Source organism: Lipotes vexillifer, unplaced genomic scaffold, assembly GCF_000442215.2.
Source record: "Lipotes vexillifer unplaced genomic scaffold, Lipotes_vexillifer_v1.1 scaffold240, whole genome shotgun sequence".
NCBI lineage: Eukaryota > Metazoa > Chordata > Mammalia > Artiodactyla > Lipotidae > Lipotes > Lipotes vexillifer.
This window is the reverse complement of record NW_006797481.1, coordinates 150,195-169,600: the sequence shown is the minus strand read 5'-3', so window position 1 is coordinate 169,600 and position 19,406 is coordinate 150,195. Positions and strand designations below refer to the sequence as shown.

Sequence of the window (19,406 nt, the reverse complement as noted above, 5' to 3'; positions counted from 1 at the left end):
CAATAGGCAATGAAACCAAGCATGTTCAATGTCTTTGACATTTGCCATCTGTCGAGGGAGGTCACTTTTCTGATTCTCATTAAACAGTTGCCTGACTGGCTTTTTTGGTCCTGAAAATATGTTTATTTTAATGACTGTATTGAGACTAACTTTTCATTCAGAATTTTTAAGGGAGTTACTATATTCGTGGGTATTTTGCTTATATTTTTCTTGTTCTTAGGGAATAAAATGTTTACAATTTAGATAATTTTTATTATAAAATGCAATTCTAGGGCTTCCCTGGTGGCGCAGTGGTTGAGAGTCCGCCTGCCGATGCAGGGGACACGGGTTCATGCCCCGGTCTGGGAAGATCCCACATGCTGCGGAGCGGCTGGGCCCGTGAGCCAGGGCCACTGAGCCTGCGCGTCCGGAGCCTGTGCTCCACAATGGGAGAGGCCACAACAATGAGAGGCCCACGTACCGAAAAAAAAAAAAAAATGCAATTCTAAGCTAATTGTTGAACTGTAACATTGGAATTACTTAGCGTTTTATTTTATTACAAGGACAAATGAGAAGCAGTAGGTTTAACAGCATAGGGAAGGATTTTTTTTTTTTTTTTTTTCAGATGCTTCCCCTAATGACTCTCTCCCCAGGCCTTAGGCCAACCCTCCACCCTCTCTCCATATTTAAACTACAATACCAGTCGTGGGCAGAAACAAAAGAAAGGGGGCTTCCCTCGTGGCGCAGCGTTAAGAATCCGCCTGCCAATGCAGGGGACATGGGTTCGAGCCCTTGTCTGGGAAGATCCCACGTGCTGCAGAGTGACTAAGCCTGGGCACCACAACTACTGAGCCTGCGCACCTAGAGCCCATGCTCTGCAACAAAAGAAGCCACCACAATGAGAAGCCTGTGCGCCGCAACTAAGAGTAGCCCCCACTCACTGCAACTAGAGAAAGCCCATGGGCAGCAATGAAGACACAATGCAACCAAAAATAAAAAACAAATAAATAAAATTTAAAAATAAAAAAAACTTTTTTTAAGTTAAAAAAAAAAAGAAACGAAAGAAGGAAACAAGAAAGGCAGAGAAGAGAAATGAATTCTGGAGGGGAAAGCCTGAATTCTTCTAAGAGTTTTTTTCTAAGAGGTTGCACATTTTGGAGTGCTTTTTAAAGGCAATACGGTAATGGACAGAATTTTACTTAACGAGATTTGCAAAAATACTTAAGAATGAAAGTGCTATAAAGTTCAATGCACCCAGAAACAATTTGCTAAGGAAGTCCCAGTGTTTTCTAATGAACAGCATCATTTATTTCAATTATTTTGACAATGTGGCCAAGTTATCCTTAAGAACAGAAAATGGCATTAAAAGAATTTGAAACCAGAGACAGAATTATCTATTCAACTTATGTATTAGCTGAAATGTGCTGTTAAAAGGTGACCCATATAAAAAGTGGCTATTCCCTCTCAAGAAGTTGAGGATTTAATCATACATGAGAATATCCTAAAATATACCTTTAATATCACCCTAAAAATATACTAAAATTTACATTGGTTTTTCCATTTTTCTTCTAGAAATGACAGTATATTAAAAATCCCCTGGGATCCCCTGTCCTCGGGATGTTGCAAAATCTTGGGCAGGAATGGAGGAAAGGGAAAGGTAACAGCACAGAGATGTAATACAATGTCAAGTGCTCTGATCACTAGGGATGTAGTATAGTGGTTAAGTGTGGAAGAGAGTTACACGAACTTAGCTAGAAAGTGGAACAGCCAGGATCTAAACTTATGTTCCTGGGACTTCCCTGGTGACACAGTGGATGACACTCTGTGCTCCCAATGCAGGGGGCCTGGGTTTGATCCCTGGTCAGGGAACTGGATTCCCACGTGCATGCCACAAATAAGAGTTTGCATGCCACAACTAAGGAGCCTGTGTGCCGCAACTAAGGAGTCCACGTCCTGCAGCTAAGGAGCCAGCAAGCCACAACTAAGGAGCCCACCTGCTGCAACCAAGACCCAGTGCAACCAAATTAGTTAATTAAAAAAAAAAACTTATGTTCCCTAATGCCCCTGAGCCTGTTTTCTTACTGCTACGGTGGCGATGCTCCCCCTGTGCATAGGGTTGACAGGAGGGTTAAATGGGAAAATATATGAAATAGTACCTGCCCAAGTAAGCACTCAGTAAATGATGGCTGTGTCATAAAGTAATACTGTAAAAGAAAAATTAGTATGAGAACTTAAAGGGGTATATGCATATACTAAAAATAATTTTTATATATGCCAATTATATATAAATTGATGATCAGTTGGAAATTCTGTGATAAAGAGGGTCTCATATATAATGCTTATTGCAAAATGATTCATTGACTTATTATTTTAGGTACCAAAGCAGTCAGACTCACAACCTCATTCTGATAACCCAAGTCGCCAAGGTGAATGTGGGAAGAAGCAAGTATCTTACAGAACTGACATTGTTGGTGGTGTGCCCATCATTACCCCAACTCAGGTAATAAATTAATTCTTCTATTGTGTGATGGTTTAACTACTGCATATTGATTTTTGTATTGCTATCAAAAGTCAAACAGTACATCTTTACTGAATTAATGCAATAATTAATACAAAAATTTTATATTTATTTCTTATTTCAGATATATGTTTTTATTGTAAAATATCTGGAAAGCATAAACAACATTTAACACTTTTCATGTTTTCTTCTGAGCCTTTCTTTGTACTTTTGCCCCTAGCAATGGGGATACTTTGTAAACAGCTTTTTTCACTTACATCTCAAACATTTTCCAAGTCATCAAAAATTATTTCATGTCATTTTTCATGACTGTGTAGTAGTTTTGCCATGAATTTACTATAAATCACAAACCCTCTGTGGTTGGACAGAGTTCTTTTTCCTTTCTCTTTCCTTTTCTCTTTTACAAACAATGTAAGTGTTGTAGGAAGGGGGACCCCTTCCAGGGCCCAAGAGTAGGCTCTTGTCTAACACCCGGAAATGAATTGTCTGAGGAGACACACGTGCTGACAAAGCAAGAAACTTTATTGGGAAGGGGTGCCCAGGTGGAGAGTGGCAGGGTAAGGGAACCCAGGAGAAGTGCTCTGCCACATGGCTCACAGTCTCAGGGTTTATGGTGATGGGGTTAGTTTTGGGGTTGTCTCTGGCCAATCACTCTGACTCAGGGTTCTTCCTGGTGGCGCGTGCATCGCTCAGCCAAGATGAATTCCAGTGAGAAGGATTCTGGGAGGTTGGTAGGGTATACGGACTGGCGTCTCCTCTGTCCTTTAGATATTTCCCGAATTCTTCTGGTTGGTGGTAGCTTGTTAGTTCTATGTTCCATACCAGGACCTCCTGTTGTAAGATAACTCATGCAAGTGGTTACTATCGTGCCTGGCCAGAGTGGGCGGTTTTGGTCAGTGGCTCCCCTAACAGAAGTAGGAAAAACCCACTCTTCCTCCTGTGTTTCTCCTGTACTCTCACACTGCTACACTCACAACACTTCTGACACGAGATGAGTGGGTTTTTTCCCCTACACAAGCAATGCTGTGACACCAGCTGGGTGTCCGACAATTTAACTCAATTCTGACACTGCCTATCTGGATCCCACAGGTGAAGGGCTCAGTCCCACAAGACTGCCCCTCCACCCCCTTCAGATGTCAGTAAGTCCACGTTGTTACCTGTGCTTCTGACTGATGGGCTATAAATTCGAGGTTCCTGTGGCCCCCTTATTGGGTTCAATTAGTTTGCTAAAGCAGCTCACAGAACTTAGGAAAACAGTTTAATTACTGTATACCTGTTTATTGTAAAAGGATATGGTAAAGGATACAGATGAACATTCAGACAGAAGAGGTGTGTAGGGCAAGGTATGTGGGAAGGGGTGTGGAGCTTCCATGCCTTCTTTGGGTGCACCATTCTCCCAGTACCTCCATTAATTCACTAACGCAGAAGCTTTCTGAATTCCATATTGTAGGGATTTTTATGGAGGCGTCATCAAGTAGGCATGATTGATCATCCACTCTGTTTCCAGCCCCTCTCCCCTCTCTAGAGAGTAGGGAATGGGGCTGAAAATTCCAAGCCTTTAATCATGACTTGGTCTTTCTGGTGACTATCCCCCATTCAGGAGTCCACCAAGAGTCACCTTATTAGAACAAAAGACATGCTGTCACCCAGGAAATTCCAAGGGATTTATGAACTCTTTGTCAGGAAATAGGGTCAAAGACCAAATATTAGCACAAAAGATGCCTCTAGTGCTCTTATCACTTAGGAAATTACAAGGGTTTTAGGAGCCCTGTGCCAGGAAGTGTGGGGCAGGTGGGGGCAACGAGATATTTTCCATTATCTCGTAAATGCTTTGATGAACATGCTTGTAGCATAAACTTTAGAGCCATAGATAATATGTTTTAAAGGATAAACTCCTGGAGAGAAAATTGCCAAGTCAAAGTGTTTGTAAATATGTGTAATTTTTTAAACCTGTTTTTCTACAACCTGGCCTAGATGAACTAAACAGAAGACTGGAATTTTAAGTCAGTTCTATCCCCAAAGTACTGGTATGCTGAATTAATTCTTACTCTTGGGTATTATGGAAAATATAAATTTATTTTAAAGTTTTTGATGAAATTAAAACTTGTATGCACTTAAATTTCGTGGGTTGCTCTTAAGTAAATGAGTTTGTAATGCAAATTAAATTACTAGCAGTTGAGAAACTAAGAATTTTAAGGTAATTAATTGATATTGCCAATGTTAGGCATTTTCATTACCTGTGTGCCTTTTTGTACTTAAAAGACTTATTAGTTAATTAATTATTGAGTGCTTTCTTTATGCTAGACAGAGGATATATGTATTAATGAGCAAAAATTCCCTGCCCTAATGGGAGGTTACATTTTTCACCAAAGTTGGATAAAAAATAAACTAGGAATTTGTGTGTGTGTGTGTGTGTGTGTGTGTGTGTGTGTGTGTGTATTTACTTTTTTAAAAAAGTAATGATTTTAACCTGTAAGACTTCTGGTTAAGATAGAGCTAGACTAAGCTGCTTTCACCTGTATTATGTCTTGTGTTGATAGAAGAGCTAAGACAGTTTGTCTTTAGTTGTATTAAGATATTGTAGTTTTTTGTATCTGTGGCTGTCTTAATTTTGTATAGAATTAAGATTTGTGTTTTAATTTTGGTATCGATTATTCAGTAGGTTCTAAGAGCGTATGGCAGGTGCAATATTAAAAAGATCCCAAAGAATTGTATTGCTTTATCATTTTACAATATAGTTTATTTAAAGTAGTATTTACTCATTATAAAAGCATTCAGATAACAGTAACAAAATGACATCTAATTTGCATGATTAATTTATTCAGTAACTATTGGTTTAGCAGGTTAAGTGCTAGGATTACAAAGTTAAGTACATAGTTAGTGCTGTTGACCTGTCTAAATGTAGAACAGATTGAAAATTCCCTAAGATATGACTTGAGTACTTAGTTTTTCTCTCGAGATTTAGGAGTTCTTGAAAATACACCTTTGCTTGATTTGTAGAATAGATTATCACCTGTGTTGTACGTTATAAATAAACAGGAGGCTAATGCTTTGGGGAACATGAAAACCTGAGTATAGTTAGGTTTTTAAAAGCACTGGACTGAACTGTTAAAAAAAAAAAATTAAAACTGTGAAACTTTTAGAAAATAGCAAAGGAGAAAATCTTGAGGATCTAGGACTAGGTGAAGAGTTTTTAGACTTGACATCAAAAGCACAATCTATATAAAGGGAAAAAATTGATAAATTGAACCTTATCAAAATTAAAAATGTTTTGTCTGTTGAGGATGAAAAGAAAAGCACCATGCTGGGAGAAAATATTTGCAAAACCACATATACAGCAAAGCACTTGTATCTAGAAGATATAAAGAACTATCAAAACTCAATAGTAAAAATACCAAACAGTTCAGTTAGAAAATGGGCAAAATTCATGAACAGAGATTTCATCAAAAGATAAAAGATATGGGCTTCCCTGGTGGTGCAATGGTTGGGAGTCCGCCTGCTGATGCAGGGGACACGGGTTCATGCCCCGGTCTGGGGAGATCCCACGTGCCGCAGAGCGGCTGGGCCCATGAGCCATGGCCGCTGAACCTGCGCGTCCGGAGCCTGTGCTCTGCAGCGGGAGAGGCCACAGCAGTGAGAGGCCCGCATACCGCAAAAAAAAAAAAAAAAAAAAAGTGCTAGGAAGGATATTCACCATCATTAGCCAGTAAGGAAATGCAAATTAAGACCACAATGAGATATCATCATATAGCTATCAGAATGACTCAACTAAAAATTAATGATAACACAAATGCTGGCAAAGCTGAGGAGAAACTGAATCACTCATACATAACTGGTGGGAATGTAAAATTGTACAGCCACTCTGAAAAGAGTTTGGCAGTTTTTTATAAAAGTAAACTTGCAATCAGTGTATTAACCTAGGATTTGCACTCCTAGGCATTTATCCTAAAGAAATGAAGACTTATGTTCACATGGAAACAGCATGAAAGTTCACACAGAAACAGCGTGAACGTTCACAGCAGCTTTATTCCTAATAGCCCAAATGTGGTAACAACCCAAGTGCCATTTCAGTGGGTGAATTAGCCAGTGGTACATCCAAACCATGAATACTACTCTCAATGAGAAGGGTCAGACAGTTGGTACAAGGACCAACCTGGATGAATCTCCAAAGTGAATGCAGAGTGAAAAAAGACCATCTCAAAAGCTCACCTACTGTATGATTCCATTTATATTAAATTCTCTAAATGTCAAAATAATAAAGATGGAGAACAAATTAGCAGCTGCCAAGGAACTGGGGAGAGAAGCTCTAAAAGGGTAGCCCAGGGGAGCCTATCGTGAACACTCTGTACATTGGCTCTGGTGGTGGTTACAGAGATCTGGCAATAAAATTGCATAATATACAGAGACAATGAATGCATGTAAAATGGGTGAGATATGAAAAATTGCATAGAATGATATATACAGAGACAATGAATGCCTGTAAAACGGATGAGATATGAATAAGGTCTGCGAAACGTTTCGGTGTCAGTTTTGATAATGTGCTATAGTTATACAGTTTCCCTGTTGAGGGAAACCGGTTGAAGGGTACATAGGACCTCCTGTACATTGTTTTTTACAACTTCCTGTGAATCTTTATAATTATTTCAAAATTAAAAGTTATACCCCCCCATCCAGCGCCCCCCCCCCCACAGCAAAACAAAAACCAAAAAACACTGGTGGCAGGACTTTTGCAGAAAAAGAGAAATAGAAATCTGTGGTTTAATCAGTGGTATTGAAAGCTATGATTAAGTATCTCAAATTAATTAGAAAACTCTTTACTCCAAGATCCGTGTTTCTAACTGAACTAAGATAGATTTTAAGATTTTTCTACTAGAATGACACCGTGAACTACAAGTATGCTTTGAAGGTAAACAAGCAAAAAAGGAATATCTTTATTTTGCTTCATTTTAGAAAGAAGAAGTAAATGAATGTGGTGAAAGTATTGACAGAAATAATTTGAAGCGGTCACAAAGCCATCTTCCTTACTTTACTCCTAAACCGTCTTCGGATAGTGCAGTTATCAAAGCTGGATATTGTGTAAAACAAGGAGCAGTGGTGAGTAGTTTAACAAAATATGTGAAGTAATGAAAAATGAGTATATATTAGCAAACTCTCAAAATGGGTTAGGGTTAGGGTTTGCTTTGTTTTTTGAAAGATCCAAAGTGAAAGACCAGCTTACTGACCAGGTGTCATCGGATAGAATAGGGGTTATTCTGTGTTCAAAACTCAGTGCTATTATTTTCTTGGTCTGTGGGTGGCTGGATAAGTTAATGCTTATTACCACTAACCTTCAATTTTAACTGAGCTTCCTAACAGCTTAAATTTATTCCAGAAAGTTTTTCTGTTGATTTTTTTTTTTTACCCCCTTGGGAATAGGTCAGGGAAAGGGAGCTCTAGTAGGGAGATTGGCAGGAAAGGGGAGACCAGGGGAGCAGGGTGTGGAAGGATCACTTACTTGATACGGGGTTGGGCCGACCCCAGTTGAAAACACTGAGACCTTGGGCTACTTAACCTCTCAGGCTCTCAGTTTCTTTTTATGGAAAATTATATTGTAAAACCTACCATCCAGAGGTCTTTTTTGAAAGATATAAATAGAAAGCACTTAGCATAGCACCTGGTCCTTAGTAAGAGCTATTACATCTTGGCCCAGATAGTCTCACACAACCAGATCCATAATGGTGAATTGTGGGAAGAGCAAGTAAATTTACCAGTGTTTATGAATCCAGAATACCTTTCTAAAATGTGAACTAAATCTATAGACTTTCATGAGAAAATAAACTTCAAAGTTTAAAAATAAAATTTTAAAATTTCTGTGAGTAAAGAAGTACTTAAATGTCTACTGGCGGTTCTGCTTGACCTCACCTGGCTCCTGGCAAGTCTGATTAGCTTAGGTCAGCCAGAGGAAGGTTCTTTCAGCCCTAATTGTGCGATCTTCTTTAGGCTGAAGGTTTTTCATTCCAGCGTGTCTACAGGTAACATCAGAATTCTCATCAGGTCGAGTGTTAATTAGGGCTTTTAAAGAGACATTCCTTTCTTTTTGTTTTACTCTTAAATCCAAAATACTAACTAACCCTTAGAGATATTGAAGCACTTTCACAAAAGCTATATTTCATTGACAGAAAATATTTGTACAAAGCATATTCACTTTATTAAATATGTGTTGCTTTCCTTCTTAGTATCATAAAGTACCTACAGAAGGATTCATGCATTTTACAGATGAGAAGCTTGATGTGGTTTAATAACATTTCCTGTGCTTGTTGTTGAACTCTTGGTAACATTTACTTTGTGGGGGATGGGGAAGTGCTTTTTTTTTTTTTTTTTAAACTTTTAGAGCATAAAAAAAATAAGACCATATTATAAAATCATACAGTAAGAGCTGAAAGCCAGCCACCAGAGTTGAATTAGGGGTTCAAGGCCTGAGTAGCAAAAGAGATGAAATTTCCTGTACCTCCTCACTAAGGGATGATAGTAAGGTTTTCCAGTGCTTGACATTTCTGATTGTGGGTTCATATCAAAATAATTAAGTTGTTATTAACATTTGATATTCTTAGAAACAGAAGTTTTATGTCTGTGTTCATCTCTGATAGATGAAAAACTGGAAGAGAAGATATTTTCAATTGGATGAAAACACAATAGGCTACTTCAAATCTGAACTGGTATGTTGCTGAGTCATGAATGTTGCTTTAAAAATGTTTGACAAGTGTTACACTGTGGTGATTATATAATTTCTTGTCCTGTTTTCTATTTTTAAAATAATTAACTTCTGGTTTTGAGAGGTATATACAGTTCAGTTTATTTTGTTGTGATGCTTTTGGTTAATGGTATTTTTGTTAAATACGTCTTAAATAAAAAGAGTGTATCTTCAAAGGCATTCTACCTTGAAAGAATTAAAAATATCCGAACCCCTCGGTCTACAGATTTCCTCTGAAGGCATTGGAGGAGGTGGTAGAAAGAATTAAGTCTCTGAAAGTCAACATTTGACCCTCTGATTTCTGCCTTCTCTTCCCTGCCCTCTCTTGATATTTTCTTTTCCTATTTCAGATGGACTTTTAAGTTTCTTCGTATAAGATATTTTTGTCCTATCTGAAGGTAGAATCAAAGATTGAAGGTCCATCTTTCACTTGTTTGAGTAACATCCTTACTTAAAATACTCCTGTCATGTGACCTGAGTTCTGCAATAGATTGTTGGATAAATTGAGTGCGATTCTACCTCTTCTTTTTATGGGACATTTGAGGGGGGAACTGTACATTTTATTTGAATGACGGTACCAGAACAGCACTGTCCAGCTGAACTCTGCACTGATAGGAATGTTCCATTATCTGCATTGGCCACGTCTACTGGTTACATGTGGCTGTTGAGCACTGGAAATATGGCTAGTGTGACTGAGGAACCTGACTGTATTTAATTTTAAAATTAAAACCGGTTGTATTTGGTATTCGTTAATTTAAATTCAAGTAGTTACACATAGCTAGTGGCTACTCTATTGGACAACAGAGCACTGGAGAATAGGAAGGGAATATTTTAAGATTCATCTCAGGTGTCTGTTCTTCTGGAAAGCTTTTGGACTCTGGATTTAGTGGCTTCTCTTTACATACATGGAACCTGATGCCCACTTCTGTCATAATACTTCCCACTGTGTTTTGTAATTGTTTGCATACTTGTCTTTACCATTTAATTGCATGAGCTTCTTGAGAGCAAAGATTCTCTTTTGTACCCTTTTATGAACACAGCACCAGGTACTTAGAAAATAATAAGTGTTTTTGAATGAATAAAAAAATGACGTAGCATAACAAGAATAGCCATTTTAGCATGGGACCCTTTCTTAGACTTCAAAACCTAAGAGCCTCAGTTGGAAGCAGTAGTTATTTGGTTCAAAAAGTACCAGGCTTGGTGTCTCAGAAGCTACCCTTGTGCTTGGTTGGCAGGTTGATTCGTTGCTTTCAGTTAATGCCAGTCCTCTGGGAGGAGTCCTTCCTGCACCAGACGTTCATTGAGCTCTCTATGGCCCTGGTGCACTGGGAACTGGGAATAAAGAGGGCAGTCAGTGATGTCTGGCCTTCAGGAGTTCAGTTTTACCAGAGAAATTGACATGTCCCCTTGTCATCCACAGTAGTTATAATGAGACAAGAACTATTATAGAAATATTTACTATAATTTGAAAACCTGCATGTGGATATTATGCTATAAAGTTTGAGATGAAAGAATACTTGAACTATCATAGGAGGTAGGGAAATTATATTATGTGTATTCAGGAATATGTTAAGTATTTAGCAAACACAGATAAAGCTGAACACTTTAAATATAATTATTGACCTTTATCAGTTACTAAGATGCACATCCCCTCCCCCCATTTTAACATTTCTGAAATCTTCAGGTCTCTTAGGGTTGCTGAAGGTGAGGGAGCCAGGCAGCAGCTGTGCTGTAGTTGTCATTGCCTGTGTGTGCACAGCACCTTTGGGTAAGATCAGAAGACACCAGCATCAAAACCTGCAGAAAAGGGTGCTGGCAGTTGGAAGAAAATCTCAGGGACACAGTGTGGGAGATTCTTAGGAAATGCTATATTATCACCAGTGCTCTTTCTGGCCCAGAGAATAGTATGGAGTGAAAAACACTGAGATTGATGGCTTCTAGTCAGAAAGTGAGCTGGGATCAGAATGTGAGGTTTTAAAAAACCTTAACCCATTTATTTTGCCTCTATATTTTTATATATGCTCAAGGATAATATATGATAAAAGTTGATGTTTAAAGTATAAAAGGGCTCTTTTACAAAACCTTTTGATCATGGAAAAGTTTGAACATAAAGTAAATAAATAGAATAGTATTCTGAACCCCTGTATAGCCATCACCCAGATCGCATAATTGTCAACACATGACTAGTTTTGTTTCTTCTGTACCACCACCTACTTCTCCCTTCCTATTCTGAAGCAAATATTAGGCATATCATTTCATCTGTAAATATTTTTGTATGTTTCTCTGAAAGATAAGAATTTAAAAGTTTCTTTCAGTAGGTATAAAAGATTTCAGCAGACAAGAAAAACGAGAAAATATTTAATAACATATATCACAGATAAAACATTAATATCTGTAATATGTAAAGCACCTTAAAAATTGGGGGATCCTTCGTCACCCTGTTTTCCCTCTTTTCCTCCCATCAGTTCCTAACAATTCAGATGTAAATTTTCTAGGCGAGGCCCATCAATGCAGGTGGCCCTGGTGTTGGTGCAGGAGCAGGAAGGAGTGTCTGGAGTGGCAGCCAGCCGGTGTGGGCGGCCAGAGCCACGCAGGCGAAGAGGCCGTCCTAGAGCTTACCTGCAAATGAGTTATTTTCTAAAACTTAAAAAATAGATTTTGGTTTTAAAAAAGTGTTCAGCCATGATTTAATTATTTTCTTAGTACTGCATAAAGTAATGGTATGTCTTAAACTCATGGTGTCGTTTTCAGTGAAATACAGTGTATAGTATTTCATGAAATGTTTACTGTAAGTACTGTGCTAACTAGGAGCTAGTTATATCTTATGTGTGAACCTTATATCTAGTTTTGTAACCTTAGGTGAGGTACTTAATATGGCTAATCCTGTTTCCTCAGGTGAGTAATAGTGCATGTATTCTAGGGTTGTGGAAAGTGAGATAACACATTTAAAACATAGCAGATGTCCTGGCACTTAGTAAGTGTTTAATAAATTGTGCTTGTTAAAATGATGTGTTCATATAAAAGCGATATTCCTAAAATGACAAATTTAACTCAAAGAAGCTGGGTATTCACTACTCTGCTACCCTCTGTATGAAAATAACATTCCAAAATAGGAAGTACTCCACTTACTGGGTATATAGGGGTTCATCAAGGAAAAGTCTGGTGGTTAATGGTTTTTAATAAGCTACACTGTCATTTAGCACATAAATAATATCAACATGGGTTATATGCCGTTTCCTTGTTTCAAATCACAGTGTGTATCAGGTTATAGTATTTGAGCTATTCTGATGCTGGATGGTTCAAGAAGGTAGATTTATGTCTTAGATGTGCTTCAGGAAAGAAGCATGATTTTCGCATAGAGCTCTAAATAAAACAACTAATGCTTAAAAGCATTTTAAGAATATATGTCATGTATCTGTTTATTTGCTTTTTTTGACAGGAAAAGGAACCTCTCCGTGTAATACCACTTAAAGAGGTTCATAAAGTCCAGGAATGTAAGCAGAGGTAAGCACCACCTCTGACTTGGTGCCTGGCACAACTTATTATTACACAATATATAATTCCTTAGTTTAACTGATGTACTTACAGATGATATTTTTCTGTGTTATTGCTAGTGGGTTATGCTAAAACTTTCAAAACCTTCAGATGAAACAGAGTATTGAGATATTTTTGTTTGAAAACTACAAATTAGGAAACAGTTCTTAAGTTTATTAATGGAAAGGGGAAAATTTAAAGTGAACAGCTATCATATTTGACAAATTGATGTATTATTAATTCTAGTATTTCAGGGTTGCTGCAGAATAGAGCTTTATAAGAATGTTAACTGTGCCATTGTTTCTTTGAGCAAGCTGATTTCTTCACAGTTGAAAACTGAATTTTAAAGTTGTTTTATGAACCTTTCTAAAAATACATACAACTATATAAAATATGTAAAATTTAATGCAAAAATAAATTGGAAAACGATCACTTACTATTTCTCAAATCAGTATTTTATCTCTAATGTTTATTTTCTCATTGACACATATTTGGTACTGGGTAAAGAAGTGAAAGGAAAACTATCAAACAACTGCTATTTAAGTACAATTGGAAAATTTTTTTTGTTAACAGTGACATAATGATGAGAGACAACCTCTTTGAAATTGTAACATCGTCTCGAACTTTCTATGTGCAGGTAGGATACTTCTTTGGAGATTATAGATCCTCCTAACAAGAAATAAATAATTTTAGAGGTGAAATAAACATAAATAAATGTGTTGCTCATAAAAATAAGCAAAAAATATGACAAATATAATTGCCAATTTAATAAAAAATGTTATATATAAGATTATTGGCAGGTCATATGTTCAGCCAATGGGGTATTCTTTGCTGTAAGTTAGTCAAATGGAATTAAGTTTTATTTGGAGGAAGGGAAGTGCTATTTAAGTTAGATGCTAAGTGTGTACTTTCAATTTGGATTATTTTTGCACATATTTTGGAATTTTAATTATATCACCTTTTGGTAATTTTATAAGAAGGGGGGCTCAAATATCCATAATAAAAGTACACAGTATATCTTATCATTTCACTAATGGTAGAGAGTATCCTATGTTTAAGTTTAAAATACACTTTTTACTTAACACATTTATTTAGATTAGAAGTTTTTGAAAAGAACATTGATTTTGTTTTATAAAAGTTATTACATATGCTTATTGCAGAAAATTTAGAAAATACAGAAATATGAAGAAAAAGTGTTTTATAAACCATATAGAATTCCACATTCAGGCAACTATTCTTTTTTTCTTTTTTTTTTCCTTTATTAGAGCATATCTTTTTATAACAAATGGGATTATATGATATCAATATAGTGTTATATCCTATTTGTTTACTATATTATAGTCATTTTTTTCTACATTGAAAATTCTCTTGGGCTTCCCTGGTGGCGCAGTGGTTGAGAGTCCACCTGCCGATGCAGGGGACACGGGTTCGTGCCCCAGTCCGGGAAGATACCACCTGCCGCGGAGCAGCTGGGCCCGTGAGCCATGGCCGCTGAGCCTGCGCGTCCGGAGCCTGTGCTCCGCAGCGGGAGAGGCCACAACAGTGAGAGAGGCCTGCGTACCACAAAAAAAAAAAAACAAAAAAAAACCAATTCTCTGAAAACCTTTTAGAACTATGCTCTCTTATATGAATGTTTCACAATTAAACTGTTTCTCTACTGTACTGTTACTGATAACTCATTTACATAGTTTTTGTACATTTACTGTGATTTAATGTGGTAGTGCACATTTTGTGCATAAATTTGCCTGAATTTCTTCTTTACAGTACGTTTTTAGATCGAGGGTAACTCTCAGAGCGTGAGCTTTTTTTCAACCTCTTTATTTTGCCAAATTGACTTCTAGACTGGTGCTCCTGTTTGTAGTGAATGAAAGTATACTCTACCTTTGCCTACTTTGAGTTTTTCCTTTTAAAAACTCTTTGTTAATATCATTGGTTCAAAAATATTACTTGTATCTTTAAAATTTTTAAACTACTAGATAGTAGAACCCAGAAGTAAAGGGCAATACCTCTCCACCCCTCTGAGGGCCTTGTTTAATTGGATTAAAGTCATAGTAAGGTTTTTAATTCACATTGGAAGTCATGGTCCTATCAAGGAAGATGATGCTTTGGAATATGACGATTTAGGGTACTGTTAGAAATTATTATTTTTTTTATTTATTTTTTTTGCGGTACGCGGGCCTCTCACTGTTGTGGCCTCTCCCGTTGCGGAGCACAGGCTCCGGACGCGCAGGCTCAGCGGCCATGGCTCAGGGGCCCAGCCGCTCCGCGGCACGTGGGATCTTCCCGGACCGGGGCACGAACCCGTGTCCCCTGCATCGGCAGGCGGACTCTCAACCACTGCGCCACCAGGGAAGCCCTAGAAATTATTTTTAGAAAAATAACATATAAAATGATGTCACAGTGGATTTTTAACTGCACAGTTACATAAATATTCATCTTGAAAATTCAGACAGTATAGCAGTAGAAATGAGAAGGTCTTTCTTTGACTTCTTCCTCTTCTTGTTTTCTCTCCATAATTATTCATATTGACACTTTTTGATGTGTGTCATCTTAAAACATTACATGCCCAACTTACATCTCTGTAAGTTACCCAGCAAAACCTGGTTTAAAAAAGTGATTTGTAAAAGTTTTTGGAAACCATTGCCTTAGAATGATTTTGTTGTTGATACTGTTAATTACCAAAATGAATACATTGGATTTATAGACATAGGAGCTGATTTTGAGGAAAAATTGAATGAATCCTTCCTTCCCCTTAGGCTGATAGCCCTGAAGAGATGCACAGTTGGATTAAAGCAGTCTCTGGTGCCATTGTAGCACAGCGGGGACCTGGCAGATCAGCGTCTTCTGTATGTTTCCTGTTCTCTGGGGTGATACTCCCTTGGGTCCCCTGATCCTGTCAAGTTATTTTTCTTCCTCTCCCCCTAATCCTTTCAGTTTCTTTCTGTTTTGAGATTTATCTGCATGTTGACTTTCATACCAATTGGACTTGCAAAAAAAATAATGCATTTCTAATTTAATGCTTCCTGTAGTGTTATGTATACATAACTTTCTGTGCATTGTATTGTCTTAAATGCACAAGCAGGGCAACTAAAGAATGAACATTTCCTTGTTTTGTTTTAGGAGTTCTTACTTGTCAGTAGGTCCAGATTTGATATAATTTTACCAATTCTTAGTATGGTATTTGGCCTAATCATGTAAGGCACCTTTAGTTGTAGCATTCACAGTTTTGTGAAGGTCTCAATTTCCTTTTTACTTCCTATAGTTTCAGTTTAGGTTTTTTTTGCCTTACTAGTGCTGTAAGACAGTTGAGCAGCTTGAACTTTAAATATAATCTAGTGTTCTCAGTCAGTATTTTCCATTTCATTCTCATTTTTTACTAGGTTAATTTAAAAGGCTGCTTTTTACTATCTTAATTATCTTTTTGGTAGTATAATAATAAAATTAAAACAGCTAAACATTCTCAGATAGTAAGGAAAATGTCTTTACTTTTTAATTTATCATGTACAAGTTCATCATAGGAATAAGATTTAGCTTTGGAATACTTTGGTCACTGATCTCTGATCTGAAAATACAAATTCTACTAAGGAATGAAAAACTTTGAAGCGCCTTGAAATGCAGCACATCGGTCTGCAGAAGATAGTCTAACATGGAGCATGATAGCCTTTAGTATCTAGACTCACTGATGCTGGATAGTCTGCACTTCCAGTATTTTCCTGCATTTCTAGTATTGCAGTAATATTGTCTTTTAATCGTTTCTTGTTAGAAATGACTCTAGATCAGTAAATACAAATCCATTTTTCTCACTTTTAAAGTTATTCTTCTTGTATCCTGTTTGGAATGTCTCAGAAATTATTTTCATAGGTGTTAATTTTGTAACTGTCTGTGTTTTATGTGACCTTTTCAGCAGTCAAGTATGAGACTCTCTGCAAAAACAATGTCTGTTGGGAAGAGGAAAAGTTGGAGAAGGGCGTTTGTGTTTTGTGCTTTGTGGTGGGGGCAGATTGGACTCTCTAAGCTGTAACTATCAGCGGAACTTTCTCTTCCCCCCCTCCAGTACAGGTTAACTCTAATCTTAGCTTTGCACTGTGTTCCAGATGCGGCAGGCCAGAAGGCTGTCGAATCCTTGTATACAGAGGTATACGTCCAGAACTGGGGAATGCAGCACGTATGTGGGCTCTCACGCAAACGTGCCTTCTTACTAGAGGGCCCGGACTTACTCACTACTTAACAGCTGATTCTGGAAAGTTGAGTTAACTAAACTGCCTTCTGCAGTTATCATAACTGATTTTTGTCAACACTAACGCAAACTATTTCACTACAGTCATCAGGTTGGATACGGATATTAAAAAATAAATAAATAATGAAAAAAAGACAACTTTACTAATTTAAAAAGTCATATCTACTAAAGCTTAATTTACTGAATTGCCACAAGAGTTTCAATTTCTGTGTTTCGTGTATTTTGAAATTTTTTATACTACACCACTTAAAATGCACCTTTGTGGTAACAGTTTGCTCAGACTCACAGGTGCACATGCATTGGATAAACTCTACGTTAGTATAGTGTGCATGGTGTATTAAATCTCAGGTGAAATTCAGCCATCTAATGGGAATCTAGAGTGTTTTAGTGGTTTGTAGCACTTTGTTTTCAAAGCCACTAATGTCACAAATGAACACAGTATACTAGGAGCTATATGGCCGTGCGTTCGGAATATGGCCGTATTTCAGGCTGTCTTCAGATTTGGTTTACTTAGAAGCGTATTGAAATGAATATTCACAACTGAAATTATTTCACCACAGTTTTAATAAGTGCTTAAATATGTACCCTTCTCTGCCTTTAAAATCTTAAACCATATGAATGTATGCCATATGCAAAAATAAAGAAATGCAATTAAATAAGAAGTGAAAAGACTACGATATTATTGCTTGCAGTGGAATTCAGGGAACCAAAAACTTAAGTTCGTGAGGCTGCCAGACAAAATAATAGGTTTGAAAAATGTTGAGTTTTGCTTATTAAAGAGATAATGGCCTTTTATTTTTATATTCTGCATTTTCATTTTTTAATCTTTCTAAAATGTGTGGGATAATTCCTAGTGTTTATTGAGAATAAACTCTTAAATAAAATGGTAGCACTGGTAGGCCCCCTGTTAAACGCAGTTCAGTTACAGTCGGCACTGCATTCCCATTTAGGCTGACTGAGGTCAGAGATACCAACTTTGGCTTCAGAAAAAAGAACTGTTTTTCTTAGTGGGAGTGGTTGTTGGCTGTCATCGCTCTAAACTCACTCCTAAAAATGCATTGCTTTGGGAAGGAACTTGCACATGTATGCTGCATGGCTCATGCTTCTGCTCTGTGTGTGTGTGTTTTGTTCTGTTTGTTTTTCAGAGAATAAAGTCTCACATTGAGTTACTAGCCTTGCCGTTAATGATTGCCCGTGTCTGACCAGCACCCCTCTTTGCAGGAGCATTCCCGCTGTCCTTCCGAACCCAAACACGCTCTCCTCTCTGCCGGTGCCACAGCAGCCACCCCGCGATCCACAGCCTCTCGCAGCGACTCTCTGGTCTCAAGCTTTTCCGTGGAGAAGCGAGGATTTTACGAATCTCTTGCCAAGGTCAAGCCAGGGAACTTCAAGGTCCAGACTGTCTCTCCAAGAGAACCAGCTACCAAAGTGACTGAACAAGCTCTGCTAAAACCTCAAAGTGAAAATGGCCCTCAGGAACAAGATTGTGACCCCGTGGACTTGGATGACGCAAGCCTTCCAGTCAGCGATGTGTGAGATGGAAGCACGTGGAGCCTGACCCGCCTCATCCGCCCTCAGTGTCCTTTCAAGAGGCTTCTTGCCAAAGATGATAAAGGGGAAAGGGGCTTTAATGCATATAGTGTACTGCCTCATCGATGTTCTCTTTACAAGCTGGTAAGCCAAGAAGCTAGGGTGTGGCCAAACTCAATGCAATTTCTTTAAAAAAAAAAAAAAAGAAAAAGAAAAAAGCCCTAAGTATCTCAGTATCAACTGTCTGAAGCTTTGTTCTCATTGGGATGATAAAAGTGTGTGTGATATTTTTTCAAAGTGAATTTGACAATTTAAATGTTTCACAATTTAAAACATGAAAAATGCTTATTACTTATTTTGGTTGTTTTAAAAATGCTACTGTGACTTCCAATTAAGTGTTCAATCTCTACACATTCTTACCGGTTAATATTATTGAATGAAATATTGCCAGACAAAAGTATCTAAACTCATGACGTCTGTGGTGCTGTAAAATTTATAGTGCAGTGTGGACAGTTTTGAAATGATAGCCATTTTTGATGCTCTGGATCTCAAGGTAAGCTGTGAGTTTTGCATAGAGGATATTATTGGACAGTTAGTGAGGGTTGTGTGTTATACTGGGGTGGAGAAAAGGGGAGAATTAGAATTCATGCAACCGTATCTCGGACATTTATTTGTAAAAGCTTAAGACGTGCAGCAGTCATTGCTTTATTCGGTGAAAATTATTTGATACGAAATTTCTTGGAGATCTGATTTTCTTGTCAGAGTTTTGTAAAATAGTTCTTATTTCTATATTTGGATCAGTGAAAGACCTCAAGTTTATGTGTGAAGACATACTGCCCTTAGTCATGCGATTGTAACCTCTGTGTTTTGTCACTAAT

At 37.6% G+C, this 19,406-nt stretch overlaps 1 protein-coding gene across 2 annotated transcripts in view; it reads left to right on the top strand.

Moving 5' to 3' along the window:
* The window catches only part of PLEKHA1 (pleckstrin homology domain containing A1), a 57,418-nt gene extending 38,346 nt beyond the window's left edge, over nt 1–19,072 (top strand). Inside the window, exons 6-13 of one of the 2 annotated variants that reach the window (XM_007469546.1) lie at nt 2,354–2,479; nt 7,448–7,591; nt 9,124–9,192; nt 12,667–12,731; nt 13,335–13,398; nt 15,518–15,607; nt 16,856–16,896; nt 18,220–18,726. In XM_007469546.1, the coding sequence (XP_007469608.1) occupies nt 2,354–2,479; nt 7,448–7,591; nt 9,124–9,192; nt 12,667–12,731; nt 13,335–13,398; nt 15,518–15,607; nt 16,856–16,896; nt 18,220–18,430 (810 nt within the window). In that variant the 3' untranslated portion in view covers nt 18,431–18,726. Of the gene's footprint in view, nt 1–2,353; nt 2,480–7,447; nt 7,592–9,123; nt 9,193–12,666; nt 12,732–13,334; nt 13,399–15,517; nt 15,608–16,855; nt 16,897–18,219 lie in introns of both variants that reach the window. The other variant, XM_007469545.1, reaches the window with a different exon arrangement.
* The last annotated feature ends 334 nt before the right edge of the window (nt 19,073–19,406 follow it).